The 16,688-nt window shown below is 38.8% G+C and overlaps 1 protein-coding gene across 4 annotated transcripts in view; it reads right to left on the bottom strand.

Annotated features, from left to right (window-relative positions):
* Positions 1-16,688, bottom strand: part of Dock4 (dedicator of cytokinesis 4) — a 406,489-nt gene that overhangs the window by 117,391 nt on the left and 272,410 nt on the right. For all 4 annotated transcript variants that reach the window (XM_021201378.2, XM_029540998.1, XM_029540997.1 and 1 more), the window contains exons 17-20: positions 6,050-6,206; positions 1,934-2,031; positions 1,753-1,836; positions 1,492-1,592 (exon numbers count right to left, since the gene is read on the bottom strand). In XM_021201378.2, coding sequence (XP_021057037.1) covers positions 1,492-1,592; positions 1,753-1,836; positions 1,934-2,031; positions 6,050-6,206 — 440 coding nt within the window. The remainder of the gene's footprint in view (positions 1-1,491; positions 1,593-1,752; positions 1,837-1,933; positions 2,032-6,049; positions 6,207-16,688) is intronic.

Below are 16,688 nucleotides of genomic sequence, written 5' to 3'. Positions count from 1 at the left end.
TGTTCTAGAACAACTTTATTCAAACTGCAGGTCCACATCACTACTTGTCTTGAAACTAAGATGGAAACATACTGCGGCCCCCTGAGATTGCCCTCAGTCTGTAGGTATCCTATTGACCCAAGAATTAGGGCTGTCATGAGCAATCTTGGACAACTGCTCATCAGTATTCTTTCCTTTCAAATCTTGTGAGTACTGAAAAGTATTTGCTACGTAGCTGCAGTTAAAAGGTGGGGGAGGCATGAAGACGAAGTGTTCCACTCCAAGCTACATTCCTGCATTTATCAGGCCAACGTTCTCACCATCAAAGTGTGCTCTTGAAGAAGCATTTCCAGAGGAGAAAGTTGCTTTCTTGTTAGTGGTTTGTTTTTATTTTATTTTTTATTTTATTTTAGGAAACAAAACAAAAACTAAAGAACAACCCACAATTTTAGTACTACAATCTCACTGACAAAAATGCTGGCTAATTTTTATTTTCTAATTCAAGTAGTAGTTTTCTTCTTCTATAAAAGTAGAAAGAAGAAAGAGAGAGAAAGAGTTGAGAAAGAAAGAAAGAAAGAAAGAAAGAAAGAAAGAAAGAAAGAAAGAAAGAAAGGACGGAAGAAAGAAAGGAAAGAAAGAAAGAAAGAAAGAAAGAAAGAAAGAAAGAAAGAAAGAAAGAAAGAAAGAAAGAAAGAAAGAAAAGAAAGAAAGAAAGAAAGGAAAGAAAGAAAGAAAGAAAGAAAGAAAGAAAGAAAGAAAGAAAAAAAGAAAGAAAGAATCCACCTGTGTTTAGAGTTTAGAGTTAGCTTGCTGGTCTCCATTTAGATAATCCCAATTCTACTGGTCAGGGATGAAGTCTTCACATAAGAACACAATGTTCTGGTGTGCAGCTGCCTTGGGGCGATTATTAGTGGCTTTCTGGAGGCTAGCAGAGCTGAAGTAGGACATCACTCATGCCCTGTGCTACTTACATAACCTGCACTGTGGGAAAAGAGGCAGCTACTATCTAGCAGTAGACTTCAATGGCTAAATGGCTTGAGGCCAGGGACTAGGTATGTCTATGAGAGCACAGAACAAGGCACTCTTGTAATAAGTAGGGCCTCTGTGAATATTAACAGGCGAACAAGTGACTTGGGACAGGGATGAAGGCAAGGGCTGCTTTGCATTCATAGTTATTCCTTTAAGTCATATACAAGGAGTGCAGTAAAAACAGGACTCCTGGCAGCAAAAATCATAAGGACCTGGCATCTTGGACCAGAGCACACCAGGTAAAAGGGAGGTGAGAAGAAAGGCACCAGGTTCCAGGATCAGACTTCAGCAAGCTCTCCCCACCCCCTTTCCTTTTAATCAAAATAAGTTATCACCACTGAACAGGGGTGTGTGAGGAGCAAAGATGGGGGTTTGTTGGCTGGGCTTCACATCTGCCTGTTTTCCCTTACAGCAATGTCTTCCTAAGCAGCTGCTTAAGCTTTAGTGTGATTCCTAAGGCAATTACAAGATAAAGGGCCTTACCTGTATGCAAGTGCCCCTGCAAAGTGACTCTCAATGTAAGTGTCCATGACAGGCTTAAAATGATGGAACTTGCTATCTTGTAGCAAATTTATTATGTGGACCTAAGAAGAAAATTGAGTGTTACATAACCCAGTGCCAATCTTTTCTTTGTCTGCTCAAAATGAGTAAATAAACTCTTACATCATCAAGTGGCCATTTCTGAAACAGCCAGGATGGAGATGCACACTTATCTGTTATATTATTAAGAAAATGTAAACTTACCAAAGAATCAAACACTTTAGACCCATATTTTTGGGAATTTTCATCTAATATTCCAAACAAAGTATCCAGTGTGTCTTGGAGAAACTATGGATTAAAGAAGAAAAGGCAAATGAGTGAGACCCAGTCTGCCCTCCTCCCAGCATTGTCGAGGATCCAAGTGGTAATGAAACAACGTATATACCTTTACTATCTCTGAGCCATCGATTTCTTTTAACTTAGAGAGACAGCCTGTGATCTTGTCTGGGTGGGTTCTCCATTTCAAAAGATCAAGCATATCACCTTTTCAAACAGAAAAGGAAGATTAATTGCTTTTCATAGAGAACAGCCCCTCTCAGCAACCGTGCTCTACTGGTAAAAACTGACGTCCTACATGCACTGCCTAACCAATCCCCTCACCGGGACTAGCCTCTCTGCTCTAGGATGGCATTGACTTAAAAGTATTTTCACCATCTCCTCTACTACCCAGAGCTCCTGCTCACTGTTTAGTTCTCCAACTAGATGGTGGTGTCCAGGAAGTCTTTCCATCCCTTCTACATGCTCCTACCTCACAAAAGCACTTGTCTTTTGCCTAAAGATTTCTATGTCCAAAAAAAAAAAAAAGATTTCTATGTCCAAAGTTGACTGTAAACTCCAAAGAGAGTAGTAGAGATGAGCATGACCCAACTGTATCCCCAGTACTAAGAACCGTGTAAGCAGCCAGCAGATATCTGCTGTAACCCTTTCTGCTACCTTCTAGTAGGATTGGGGTTTTCAGACAGGTAGGAACCTGCTTGACTCATGCTTAGACACCTGAACATAAACACTCAGTCTAGCAATGGACTCCAGCAATGAAGGCCTTCTTGATTGTTTAAGGTAACTCAATTCTTAGGAACACACATTGTCAGTGTACTGTGACAACAAGGCCAATGTACCAACAGACCATCTAGTGAGCCTTTAGATTTAAGAGTGTCCTCCCAGCCCATCTTCTACCACAGCTTATGAACAAGCACACAGTCCTGCCTCTTCCAGTTCCTTTCTGAAACTGACAGGTGGATTCAGAGTTCAACGGGCCTTTCAAGAACTAGAAGAAACAAACTTGGCCTCCACCTGTCTTGGGCAGAATTTAGATAGGCTCAGGGAGAGGATATCATGGCCAAAGCTTCCTTAGTCTCCAAAGGATCAAGGGATGATAGCATCTGGAGATCAATAAGGACAGTAAGAACTGCCAAGATAGAGAAGGAACAGGGCAGAGGAACCTGCCAGCTCTAAAGTAGAGGCAAACGAGGACATCAGAGCACTGAGCATTGTGAAGAGTGTGGAGAGGACAGAGCATTTCTCAGGTCACAGTGCAGAAGCACACACAGGCATGCTAACATTTCTTGGAAGCAGGTCGAAGAATCTCAGACAGAACCATTCATACTTCAGTGAATTAAAGAGAAGACTAGTTATGTCTGTCTATGTGATCATCCTTGTAGAGATCAATATATTCTAAAGAGACAGTTGTGTCCTCTCTTTAGGCATCAGACTATTGAAGAAATGGCCCTGAAGAAACAGAAATTTCCCCTGAAGTCTTATCCTGGGAGAAAGAAAAGTCTTGCAGCGTGGTGCCACCCAGAGGAGAATCTTGTCTCTCAGGAAGAGATTTCACATCAATCTGACAACGTGTCACACCTCCTTGCAAGAGAGACTAAAGCAGAGGCAATGATGGTGGAAAGGACCAAACCCTGACTGGCATTACTCATTACGTATACCCTATGCTCTCTCCCTAAACCTAAACCTCAAGACAGAACCCTAAAGGCAGACTTGGGAGCTCACCAGAACTTTCATTCAGTCTTGATCCCAATGCAGCTGCATTAAATAAGCCTCCTCGTCACTATTAATTTGCCTGGACTGTGACGAGTGGGTGGTCAAGCCTAATTTGTTAGGGCTATCAGGGTCCACGTTCTAACTTTGGCAGCTGTAATCAGCTGTGTACATAAAACATTAAGAGTTAAGGCAAAATTGTCATCTCTTCACTGCTCTAGTCATCTGAAGATATGTTGGATGGCCAGCAGGAGCAATGTTCTACCACTTAAATTATTAATTTTCTACATCGTATCACGTAGCATACTCTATGCATCTGACCTACCAAGTATAAACAAGGATTAATTTACTCCATAACAATTGGTGTGTGTATGCTTGACACAGGTCTCATGTAGCCTAGGCTGGCAGCTCATTATGTAGAACGAATAACCTTGAAGACCCTCCTGCTTTAGCCTCCCAAGTGCTAGAATTGCAGGCGTGTGTACCACCAGACCTAGCCTCCCATTCTTGATCTGATCATCAGAAATACCTGCGAGTGATCTGGTTGGATCTGGAGAATTAGCCATGAACAATGTTGGATTCCAGACAGCAAGAAGAGGTACACACAGCAGGAATCCTGAGTGCAGATCTGCTCTAAGAGACTACTCCTTGAAACCAGATCATTTGTTAACTGTTCAATGGGAGTGGAAATGTATTCTATTTTCCAAGTCAAGTAAAATGAATGCATACCAATTTAATTCTGATTTGGGACTGCAATTTAATTTCAATTTATTTTGAGATGGCCACAAGAACCTTGCTATCTCTTGAAACACACTGTTTTTTGTTTTTTGTTTTTTTTTTTCTTCTCTTGCTCATTCTGAGTTAACTTACATTGACAACATTAAACAAAGACAACATAGTTTTTCTCTTGGATTTTAGGGAAGCAGCTTTAAGTCTTTAGGACTTGGATTCTCCTATCTTGTGTTTACACCATAAGTCTTAGAACTGTAAAAACTACAGGCAATTTTGTCATTAAGATTACCTGTGTGGTAGGCAGGGTAACAACCCTCAGGACCCCCTAATTCCTAGAAATGGTATGTTTACCTTAAATTGACAAAGAAAATTTATAATATGCTTACATTTCTGATAAATAAGGGGACAGAATTGTGTTTTCCAAGAAAATGTAATCAGAAAGGAATCATGAAAAATTGTAGAGGGTCAGAGTTAGAGAAATTTGAAGATGTTGAACTGATAATGTCTAAAGAAGAAAGTAGAGGCCATGAGCCAAGTAATGCAGATGGCTTCTAGAAACTAGGAAAGATAAGGAAAAGACTTTCCTCTACAACAGCATCGCTACAAGAAATGGACTTCAGATCCATAGAGTAATATATTTCTGTCACTTTAAGCCAAAAAGTTTGCGGTTATACCAACAATATCCAATAAATCCAACCCTGAACTATTCCAGTTAGGTCATTTAATTAACAGTAAGAGCTACAAAGACACACAAATACCTTATGTAGGATAAATATAAATTTTGTCCAAGGAGCCAGCTGACTTTATTATTTTCATAACTTCCACAGCAAACACTCCAGGTTTGGTAAATGCTTTATTTATAGTTACCGAATTATGTCAGTAGAGTTCAAATTCAAGTCAATCCAGTAAATACTGGATACTAATAAAGTCTAGGAAAGCTTAACACAACTTTGTGTTATATGTAAATATAGTAGACTAGCTACTGAGAGGGAATTAAAAGAGAGTCAGTACTACAGTGCTATGTTTTGCTGCCTTTTTGACACTATATTCTAAGACAATTACTTCTTTATACAAACTGTTCTATAATACCAAAAAAAAAAAAAAAGAAAAGAAAAAAAAACAGAAAAAAAAATAAGCTTAGGTATAGGAGCTGCATGAAATACAGTGCTTTATAATGAAGTGATCCCGCTTAACATATTGCATCTAATTTATTAATACAGCAGTATTTGGGGTGCTAGCCAGAAGCTGTGTATGGCAACCATAAAAAATTCAGGAATGTTTAATTTACTTCTTTCATTACAGATGCAGTTTTCATGACAATTTGCCAAGAAGACACACTTGCTTTATTAATCATAACTTGCTAAACAATTAGTGACATAAGAAGTAATGCTATGGCAGAAAAGCAGTATCCATCTAATTAAACAAACCAAAAAGCAAGATTTATCATAAAGCTTGCAATTAGCATCGTTTATGGTGCTATAAAATAGGGGATTTCAGGTGGTGACACTTTTCATCTTTTCTTGAGTTTAAGTGCAGCTGGCTTTTAATGGTTTATTCAAAGAGTTAATTGACAGTTGGGTTTTAACACTGGGCTAACTCTTAAGTCATTAAATTGCTCATACGGAGTCACTACTTGTTCTTTTGATTAGAAATCCTACACAAAAGAATCTAGATTGTTTCTAGTGCAAGAGTCTTAAATACTTTAATCCTTGCCAGATATGCTTACCAAAATTCATACAGTTCCCATGTGCCCTTAGGTCTGAGGGCTTGTATCGTACATTACCATTTTGAGTGAGTTTTGTGGAACAGAGAAACGATGTTATCCAAAAGGATTCCTTTGTGGCCTTCATAGTTTGATTATTGTTCCCAAGGAAGATGACCTTGGAAAACGGGAGCTTGAGGTAGCGCGTAGTATCCTGAAGGTTAGTGTTTTCTTCACACTGTGAAAAAATATTAGGAACGGGAGGTGAGACCTCAGAAGAATTATTAAGCATAATTCTAGCATTGATTCTGTCTTCTAGCATTTATGAACTGGAAACATTCCAAACAGCATTATAAACAGAATTTGGCTTTTAAGGAAATCCATAAGAGAATTCAATATGAAATTTGGACTCTGGTCAATCTGAGTTGAGCTCTGTTATTTCCAGTGTGAACGATCCTGTCAAAATACTGAACCACACTGGATTTCTGTTGTCCTTCCTTAAAACATCATTGTCTTGTTAGGAGACTTAGACTGTAGGCTTTACCATGGTCTGGGAAACACAGCAAATGCCAAAGAAATCACATTGATGATGATCAGATTTTTTTTTTTCCAAAAGATGCTTACAGTTCTCAAACATGACATCTGAAAGCTGTTTGACTATTATCACTTTGAAAACCACCAGTTAAGGAAACAGTATTTTAGGTAATGTAACTGTCCTAGGGTGTGATGCAAACCTCCGTTTCAAAGAAAATGTTAGCTCTGTTCTCCCAGATTCAATCCTCCAGTCTCATCCTCAGAACACCTGTGGCAGTCTTCCCTGCCACCTTGCTGCTATCAGGGTCCCATAGATCTTCCTCTTTTATCCTCCCTCCTTCCACTTGTTGCTTTGTCCTAGCCCCCAGCTCCAGCAGGCACCCCTGCTAACCCACAGCACAGGCCATGCTTTTCATAAGACCAGGTAGGCTATCTGCAGATCTTCTCCTCTTTTCTCTTCCCTCAGAGTCTCACCCCCTGCTCTGCATCAGCCTTCCCTGATGCCTGCTCCCACCTCTTCTGGACCCACAGATATTCCCCTTTTAACCTCCCTCCTCTAGCTGGTTGCTTTGTTCCAGCCCCCAACCCCAGCAGGCACCCCTGTTAACACAAGGGTCTCAACAAGTAGGGTGACTATGGATCCATACCTTCACTTCTGTTTCTCCAGATCTAATCTCCCAAGTTTCATCCTGAGCTCTGTAGTAAAACAAACCTGTAGTGGTATCCCTTTTTCTCTGTGACACCATCCTCAAAAGATGGTAAAGCTTTTCTCCCCAAACCTTCCTTCCCCCAACTCACCGATTATCCTAGTTTTCAGCACTAGCAGGTGCACCCTGAAATCACACCAGCTGACTCCACCAGGAAAACGGGTCCTCAAAAAGTTTCCTACCAGGCAGCACACAGCCACCTATTCTTCTAAAGTCCAGGGAGAAAACAGAAACCAAGGAACAAAGCACCTACCCAATAGAGACAAACCTGATACAATCACCCCAATACCAGATGCCTAGATGTCAGCAAAAACACAATCAATATCAGCTAGGACAGGATATCTCCACTGAGGCCAAGAAACCCTAGCACAGCAAACAATGACTACTGAAAGATTCCCAAAGCCCAAGAAAAAGACCTAAAAACAGCCTGTGTGAAGATGGGAGAGATACTTAAAGAAGAAATTAATAAATTCCTTAAAGAAATCCAGTAAACACAAAGAAACAGTGCAAGGAAATGAATAAAACTGTCCAAGATCTGAAGATAGAAGTAGAATCTATGAAAAACAAACAAACAAACAAACAAACACAGAGGCCAATGGTGGAAATGAAATTTTTAGGAATGAGAACAGAAACTACAGAAGATAGCTTACACAGAATAGAGATGAAAGACAGAATCTCAGGTGCTGAAGATATGATGGAAGACATAGCTAATATTGGTAAAGGAAAATGTTAACTCTAACAATTTCCTCACACGAAACATGCAGGAAATCTGGGACACTGTGAAAAGACAAAATCTAAGAATAATAAGAATAGAAGAAACTCAGCTCAAAGGCCGAGAAACTATTTTCAGCAGAATCAAAGAATATTTTCCTAACCTAGAAAGGGAAAGGTACAAGAAGCATACAGAACACCAAATAGATTGGACCACAAAGGGAAGTCTCCATGGCACACAATAATCAAAACACTAAATATACAAAACAAAGAAAGACTATTTAAGCTGAAAAACAAAAGACAAAGTAACATAAAAACTACTAGAATTCAGCTGACTTCTCAATGGAGACTTTAGGAGCCAGAAGGGCCTGAACAGATATGCTGCAGACCACAGATACCAGCCCAGACTACTATTCCCAGCAAAATTACATAGATGGAGAAAAATAAGATAATCCATAAGAAAACCAAATGTAAGCAATATTTATCTACAAATCTAGCCATATAGAGGATACTAAAGGGAAAACTCTAACCTAAGATGGTTAATTATAACTATAAAACACAAGGAATAAATAATAACAGACCAGTAAAATAAAAATAAAAAAAGGGAAGTAAACACACACCACATAAACATAAACGCATCATCGCCACCATTACCCACCAACAAAATAACAGGAATCAGACAATCACTAGTCTAAATTCTTCAATAAAAAGACACAGACTAACCGAATGGATGCAGAAACAGGACCCATTGTTTTCTTGCATTCAAGAAACACATCTCAACATCAAAAATAGACATTCCTTTAGGGTTGTTCCAAGCAAATTAACCTAAGAAACAAGCTGCTGTAGTCATTTTAATATCTAACAAAATATATGTCAAACCAAAACTAATCAATAAAGATGTGGATATTCATGAAAGGAAAAAAATCCACTGAAATGACATGTTAGTTTTTAACATCTATGTTCCAAATACAGGGACACTTATGTATGTAAAAGAAACACAAGTACAACTTAAAACACATATTGACCCTTACACACTGAAAGTGGGAGACTTCAATACTCCACTCTCATAATAGAAAAGTCATCTAATTAAAGCTAAATAGAGAAATACCAGAGCTAGTGTACATTATAAAACAAATGATACTGACAGATATTTACAGAACATTTCACCCAAACACAAAAGAATATACCTTCTCCGAATCTTTTGGAACATTTTCCAAAATTGACCACATAGTTGGACAGTAAGTCTTAACAGGTAAAAATAAAAATTAAAATGAGTCAGTCCATATAAATGAAAATGAATATATATCATAACCAAAGTTATGGGATAAAGTAAAAGTGGTTCTAAAAGGCAAGGTCACAGCACTATGTGCCTACAGGGAAAAAAAAAAGAACTGTAGAGACTTCTGGGTAGTCATACTATATACCTTTATTCCCAACACTTGGTAGTCAGAGGCAAGTTGATCTCTGTGAGGTCAAGATCATTTTGGGCTATGAACTGAGTTCAAGGACAGGCAAGTGCTTGAGAATAGCAACTTAACAGCACATCTGAAAACTCTAGAACCAAAAGAAGAAATCATACTCAAAAAGAGAGATGGCAAGAAATAATCAAACTCAGGGCTGAAATCAATAAAACAGAGACAAAGAGAACAAAAACAAAATCAATGAAACAAAAAACAGTTCTTAATGAAAAGGGGGACATAATGACAGACACTAAAGAAATCCAGAGAATCATAGGGCAAACTTTAAAAAGAACCTGTACTTCATAAAATTGAAACAAATCTTTTAAAAAAAGGGTAATTTTCTACATAGATACCACTTACCAAAGTTAAATCAAGATGAGATAAACAATTTGAACATAAGCCTTAATGAAATAAAGTAGTCATCAAAAATCAACCCCCACCCCCAAAAGGAAAAATGGCAAAAGGCCAGGGCTAGACAGATTTAGCATAGAATTCTACTAGACATCCAAAGAAGAGTTAACACTAATACTCCTCAAATAATGCCACAATAAAAACAGAAGGAACATTGCCAAATTCATGTTGAGGTCCACAGTCACCCTGATATCCAAACCACACAAAGGTTCAACAAAGAAAGGAAATTACAAAAACATTTTCATTATGAACATAGATGCAATGATACTCAATAAAATATTTGCATACCAAATCCAAGAACACATCAGAAAGATCATCCACCACAGTGAAGTAGGCTTCATCCCAGAGATGCAGGCATGGTGCACCATATGAAAATCAAAAACATGTAACCCACTATATAAACAAACTGAAAGAAAAACCAATATGATCATTTCATAAGATGAAGAAACGGCCTTTGACAAAATCTAGTGCACTTTCATGATAAAAGTTCTGGAGAGCACAGGGATACAAGGGACATACCTAAGCGTAATAAATACAGTTTACAGCAGCCTACAGCCAACATCAACTTAAATGGAGAGAAACAAAGCAATTCTACTAACATCAGAAACAAGAGAAGGTTGTCCACTTTTTTCATACCTACTCAATATAGAACAGTAAGGCAATTGGGGGAGACCAATGGGATAAAACTTTAAAGGAAGAAGTCAAGAGATAATATGATAATATACAAAAGTGACCAGGAAAGTCATACAGCTGGTTAACACTGAGCAAAGCAGCTGGATACACAATGAACTCACAAAAATCAGTAGCCCTCCTACATGCAAACAAGGAATTGCCTGAGGAAGAAATCAGGAAAACAACATTTTTTTATAATAGTTTCAAACAATATAAAATATCTTGGGGGTAACTATAACCAAGCAAGTGAAAGGCTTGTATAATAAAAAACTTCGAAGTCTTTGAAGAAAGAAATTGGAGACGGTATTAAGAAGATGGAAAGATCTCCCATGTTCATAGATTGGTAGGATTAACGTAATAAAAATAGCCATCATATCAAAAGCAATCTACAGATTCAATCAACCCTCATCAAAATTGCACACAATTCTTCACAGACCTTGAAAAGATCATTCTCAACTTCACATGCAAACAAGAAAACCCAAGGTAGCAAAACCAGCCCTGAACTATAAACAAACAGTGGAAAGTCTTATCCTTCCCAATCTCAAATTATACTCGAAAGCTATAGTAATCAAAACAGCATGGCACTCCTTCCCAATCTCAAGTTATACTCAAAAGCTATAGTAATCAAAACAGCATGGCATGGCATAAAAGCAGACATGTGATCAAGCAAATTGAATCGAAGACCCAGACATAAACCCCCACATACGAATACACAATTTTTAATAAAGAAACTTGAAATATACACTGGAAAAATGACAGTGTGTTCAACAGATAGTGCCTATCAACTGGATGTCTGCATGCAAATAGACCCATACCTATCCCCCTCTACAAAACAACTCTAAGTGGGGCAAAGACCTAAACATAAAACACGTACACTGAACCTGATAGAAGAGAAAATGGGAGTAGCCTTGAACACTTTGGCACAGGCAACAACTTTCTAAAGAGAACATCAACAATGCAGAGATCAACAATTAAAAATTGGGACCTCATGAAACTGAAAGTTTGTATAAGGCAAAGAACAACATCATTTGGATAAAGCCGCAGCCTACAGAATGGGAAACAGTTTTCACCAACTCCACATCTGATGGAGAGCTAATATCCAAACTCTATATGACCTAGCACAAGGCAAGGCCTGGGCCAAGTAGTGGGAGTGGGTGGGTAGGGGAACAGAGGTGGGGGGAGGGGTATGGGAAACTTTCGGGATAGCATTTGAAATGTAAATAAAGAAAATAATAATAAAAAAAAAAGAAAATGTGGTACATTTACACAGTGGACTCAGCTATTTAAAAAAAAAATGACATCATGAAATTTGCAGGCAAATGGGTGGAACTAGAAAAAAAATCATTCTGACTTAGGTAACCCAGACCCAGAAAGACAAGTATGGTATGTATTCACTTATATCTGTGTATTAGCCAATAAGTAAATGATAACCAAGCTACAATCCATAGACCCAGAGTGGTTAGGCATAGGAAAGGGGACTGGGGTCGGGGGGTTGGGTAGGATACAATGGATCTCCCTGGAGAAAGAGAATAGATTTTATGGGTATACTGGAGTCATGGAGTGGGGAGGAGAATGGGGGGGGGGTCAGGTAGGAAGGAATGGTGATGGGATTAAGGGAGGGAATGAGGGGGAAAGATAGCCACAAGTGAAGAACATTTGAGGGCAGTCTTGAAGTCTAGTGCCGTGGGAACTTTGTATAGTACACGAAGACAATCCAAATGAAATCTTCAAATAATGGGAGACACAGAATCACTACTGGCCACCTCATACCACCACATGAAGCTTCCAGAGCTGGGACCAGGTTTCATCTCTTTGAGTTGTTGACTAACAGGGTCCCATGGAAATTCCAAACAACCCAGACTGATGCCAAGACAGTAAGTTGTCCTCAACAGAGATCAAGGTCACATGGCTGAAGACAATACCCACACAACTCATTGAACATGGAGAGGTTAGGCTGGTTCACCTCCATGTTCTAGTGTCTATAACATGAAAAGGTACTCTGCAGGCTAATAAACAAACAAACAAACAAATAAATAAATAAAAGTAAGTTCCTATCCAACCAGAAAACCTTTGCTATGCAATCTGTCCTGCCTGCAAATTATGCTGGTGCAATGGTGGCATGAACCTTGTAGGAGTCACCAGCTGATGTCTGATTTGAGTTAAGGCCCATTCCATGAGATAGAATCCATACCTGACATTGCTTGGTTGACTAAGAACCAGAGTCTAAATAGCCCAGAGACCTTGAGTAAGAACTTTCTGGTCTTAAAAAAAAATACACAGTAACAATAAAAGGGTTCCTAACTATATTCTATTATACTCAGAGACTGGTGCCTTATTCAGGGCATCATCTCCTGCAGCAGATGGGCACAAACACAGAGACCAACGGCAAGACATGATGTAGAGAGGGAACGAGACCTTGGAACACACAACTCTAAATGAGATATCTCTACCAAATCCTTCCCTGAGAGCTCAGGGAACCTTGCAGAAAAGAAGGCAGAAGGAGCTGGGGAGAGAGAGGGGTGGAGGACACAAGGAGAACAAGACTCTGTCAGTCAACTGAACAAATCATATGAGCTGACACAGACAGAAGCACGATGCACGGGGCCCAGAGGAGTCTACGTCAGGTCCTCTGCAGAAGTACTATAGCGCTCAGTTAGTTCTCTTATGGGGCTCCTGAGTGTGTGAACGGGTGAAGCTCTGATTTGGGGGCCTTCTCTTGGGACTTTTAAATTTTTCTGTTGGTTTGTCTTGTCCAACTTTGATATGATTTTTTTTGTTCTATCTTAGCATATTTTATTTTGTTATAACATAGAAGCCTGTTTTTTTTTTCCTAATGAGAGATAGAAAGAGAATAGATCTACATAGGAGAGGAGATGGGGAGGAATTGGGAGGAGTAGAGGGAGGGGAAACTCTTTTCAGATTATATTGTATTTGAAAAGAATCCATGCTTAATAAAAGGCAAAATAAAGGAATAGGAAAAGTTTAAAAAGGAAATGGTAATTAGCAAAAGTAAAAGGAATTATGGGTTTAAAAAATATAATTTCACATCTCCACTGTAACCATCTATCTGGGTGAAGTGTTGTCATTTAATATGCAACAAGAGGATTATTGATGAGGAACTGGCTGTTCTCAGTACAATGCAGTGAATTTGAAGATACACATGATAACTACCACGCCCTCTTCCCAATGGCATCCTGTGTCTGCACTGAATAGACTAAAGAGGTGTGGAAGGGAAGCAGTGGGGCCGCTCTACTGAGGCGCCTTCTGAAGGATGTGCAGCTCTATGTCTTCGCATCAGTGTTGTCTAACAATGGACTGTTTTAGTTTAACACAGCACTCAGTAGCTAGAAAGCCTGAAGTGACCTTGAATTTGGACCAGGCTGACCAGTCCAAATATTGTTTGAGAACTGATATATAACTTAATTTCTAGACAAAACTTTAATGTAGAAAGAAGTTTCCAGAGGAAGTGGGAAGAAAAAAAAAAGAGGGACAGACAGTGAACCATATCCAATTATATTATATACATGTATGAGATTGTGAAAGAATAAATAATAAAAAATAGTCTAGTGATTGGAAAAAGTTTTAAACACAAAAGTAGACTTAAAATAAATATGTATCACCTATTACTATTTGTCTAACAAATCCATATAGCAAACCATCTAAATGGATACATGGTGAGAGGCTAGCAGATGGTAATATAGCATTATGATATTTTTTGTTTTATTTGATTTGCATACTATTTTTGTAAAGACAATGGTGATCTTAAATTAAAATATTGTGAAAATACTTTAAAATATACAGAACTGGTACAACTTAGCTTATTCGGGGTACAGAATTCAAACTTGTCTGGGAAGCTATATGTAAACGCACTTTCTGTACAAGCCTGAAGATATGAACTAGGATCCCCCAAAACCTGATGAAAGCTGAAAGGGTAGTGTGTGCTTGTAATCACATCACTCCTACAGTGAGCTAAGGGGTGAGACGGAAGAATCCATAGAAGCGCACAGACCAGGTAGGCTGGAGTAGGCAATGCAGTGACAGTAACAAGAGAGCCAGCCTCCAGCAAGGTAGAGGGTGAGCACTGATATGCAAGGTTGTCTTCTGACCCCACATGTATACCATGACACAGGTGCATCCTCACATGCAAACTCAATCTGTCTCTCTCTCTCTCTCTCTCTCTCTCTCTCTCTCTCTCTCTCTCTCTCTCACACACACACACACACACACACACACACACACACACAAAGATATTTAAAAAGTTGGATGCTGGAAAGATGGCTTATGAGCATATCCTGCTATTCCAGAGAACCCAAGTTGTGTTCCCAGTACCCATATCAGGTGTCTCATAACTGTCGGTGGCTCCAGCGGATCTGATACTCTCTTCTTGACTCTGAAGGTGCCAGCATGCATGCATACATACATACATATATATACATACACACATAAACACACATATGAATAATTAAAATATTTTTAATTGATACTCATATGAACTACGCTCTATATTTTTTCAAATATTTCTAATGCCAGTGTTTTGATAACAGACAATAGTTAAACTGCAGAATCCCTCTTGTACTCAAGACTAGTTTGTAAGATAAAAACAACAACAACAACAACATATATTTTTAAATAAGTCCTTAGAAAAGACTTCTCTAGTGAGTTGAGAAACAGAGTCAGAATATCACCAGTTCTTGACAAGAATTGCTCTGAAACACAAGTACTGGCATCAATATAATAAACAGTTCACCACTCTCTCCTTCTGTCACATTTCCAAATGGTTTCTTTTGTTTCTTCAAGATATATCACATAGACCAAAGACTCCAGAAAATATGCATACTTTAAAGAAAATTATAAAGTAAATACTTCAAATATTTTCCTTAGAAAATGTTTAGGCAAGAGAATATACTGGCCTCTTGCATATCTGCTTCCCCCCTGATCCTCATCAGAACATGGAACACATCAAGTCAGGAACCCAAACTCAGTCCATTCAAGCGTACCTGGGCTATAGAGCTAGGGACATGCTCTGGTCTCCCATCTCCAGCCTGGTATGTCCTTTGTACATCTATGTAATTTTCTATGTGATGCACACCAAACCCAGCAATGATACTCACTTCCGCTATTCCCAGGCCGCTTCCTGAGGAAATTCTCACCATACAGAACCATCTTTTAATTCAGCTTCCATCCCACAACTAATTGGCTCTTGGATTACTCTGTCAGCATCTTGAGATTCCTGCTATTGTTATGATGCTGACGACAGACATGTGCTTCTGGACAGATGGCTGTGCTCTGGCTCTACAGGATACCATGAAGAGTCTACTTGTGGGCCAGCCATAATGGCCAAGTGAGTTCCACCAATCCTGCTTAGCCTCACCTGCCTGCCAGTCCAGGGCACTAAAACCTTAGCATCCAAAGTATGAGACATGGTATCTCAATACCTTCCTATAGCTAAACTCTGTCACTCTCATATATACAACATAACCATCAGCAGGAACAACACCATGAGCACAAAAGGTATTTTAAGATATTCTTTTAAGAAGAGGACAGAGAAAAACAGACAGAAAGACAGATAGTGTATTTTACCAATAATCTAAGTAAATAAAAGCATGTAACTCTTGGTAGTAATTTAAAAAAATACAAAGAAATTCTTATCACACACCTTTTATTGTTCAAGGCTTTCTCATGCATAATTAATACATAATAGAGATACTACATGTTTGAAAACCAATATAGGCAACTTAGGCAACACTTACAAGCATTTATTGGGCACTGCTCCACACTTCATATATACATTTTCCTTATAACAATCCCATGATGTAGAATATTATGGCTGAAGCACTTATATGATTTGCTTAATGTTGTAATATTACTTAGTGTCAGCATCAGGATATTAATAAGGCTTGTTTTCTTAACTGTGTAACACTGCCTTTCCCCACTATTCTTTTAACTCAGTTTTAAATTTTGTGGAAACAGAACTGAGCTTTCCATTGCATTCTCGATTAAATACAGACTGTCAAGTTAGAGAGGAAAAATGACTCCAAAAGCTTACTGTATGGCAGACAAAATGACACAGGGCCCCAAGAGGAGTGTGTAACTAAAATGATCTCATGAGACGTAAGACTCTGAGTCTTACAGTGAAATTTCTAGTCTACATCTTGAAACACGGGGAATAAAAGAAATTGTGGGGCATAGCTGTTAGGCAGGACAAGCAGACAAGAGCAGAGGGAG

The sequence above is a fragment of the Mus pahari genome, chromosome 7 (assembly GCF_900095145.1).
Source record: "Mus pahari chromosome 7, PAHARI_EIJ_v1.1, whole genome shotgun sequence".
NCBI classification, from domain to species: domain Eukaryota; kingdom Metazoa; phylum Chordata; class Mammalia; order Rodentia; family Muridae; genus Mus; species Mus pahari.
The sequence above is the reverse complement of the archived record's forward strand: the minus strand, read 5'-3'. Positions and strand labels throughout refer to the sequence as shown.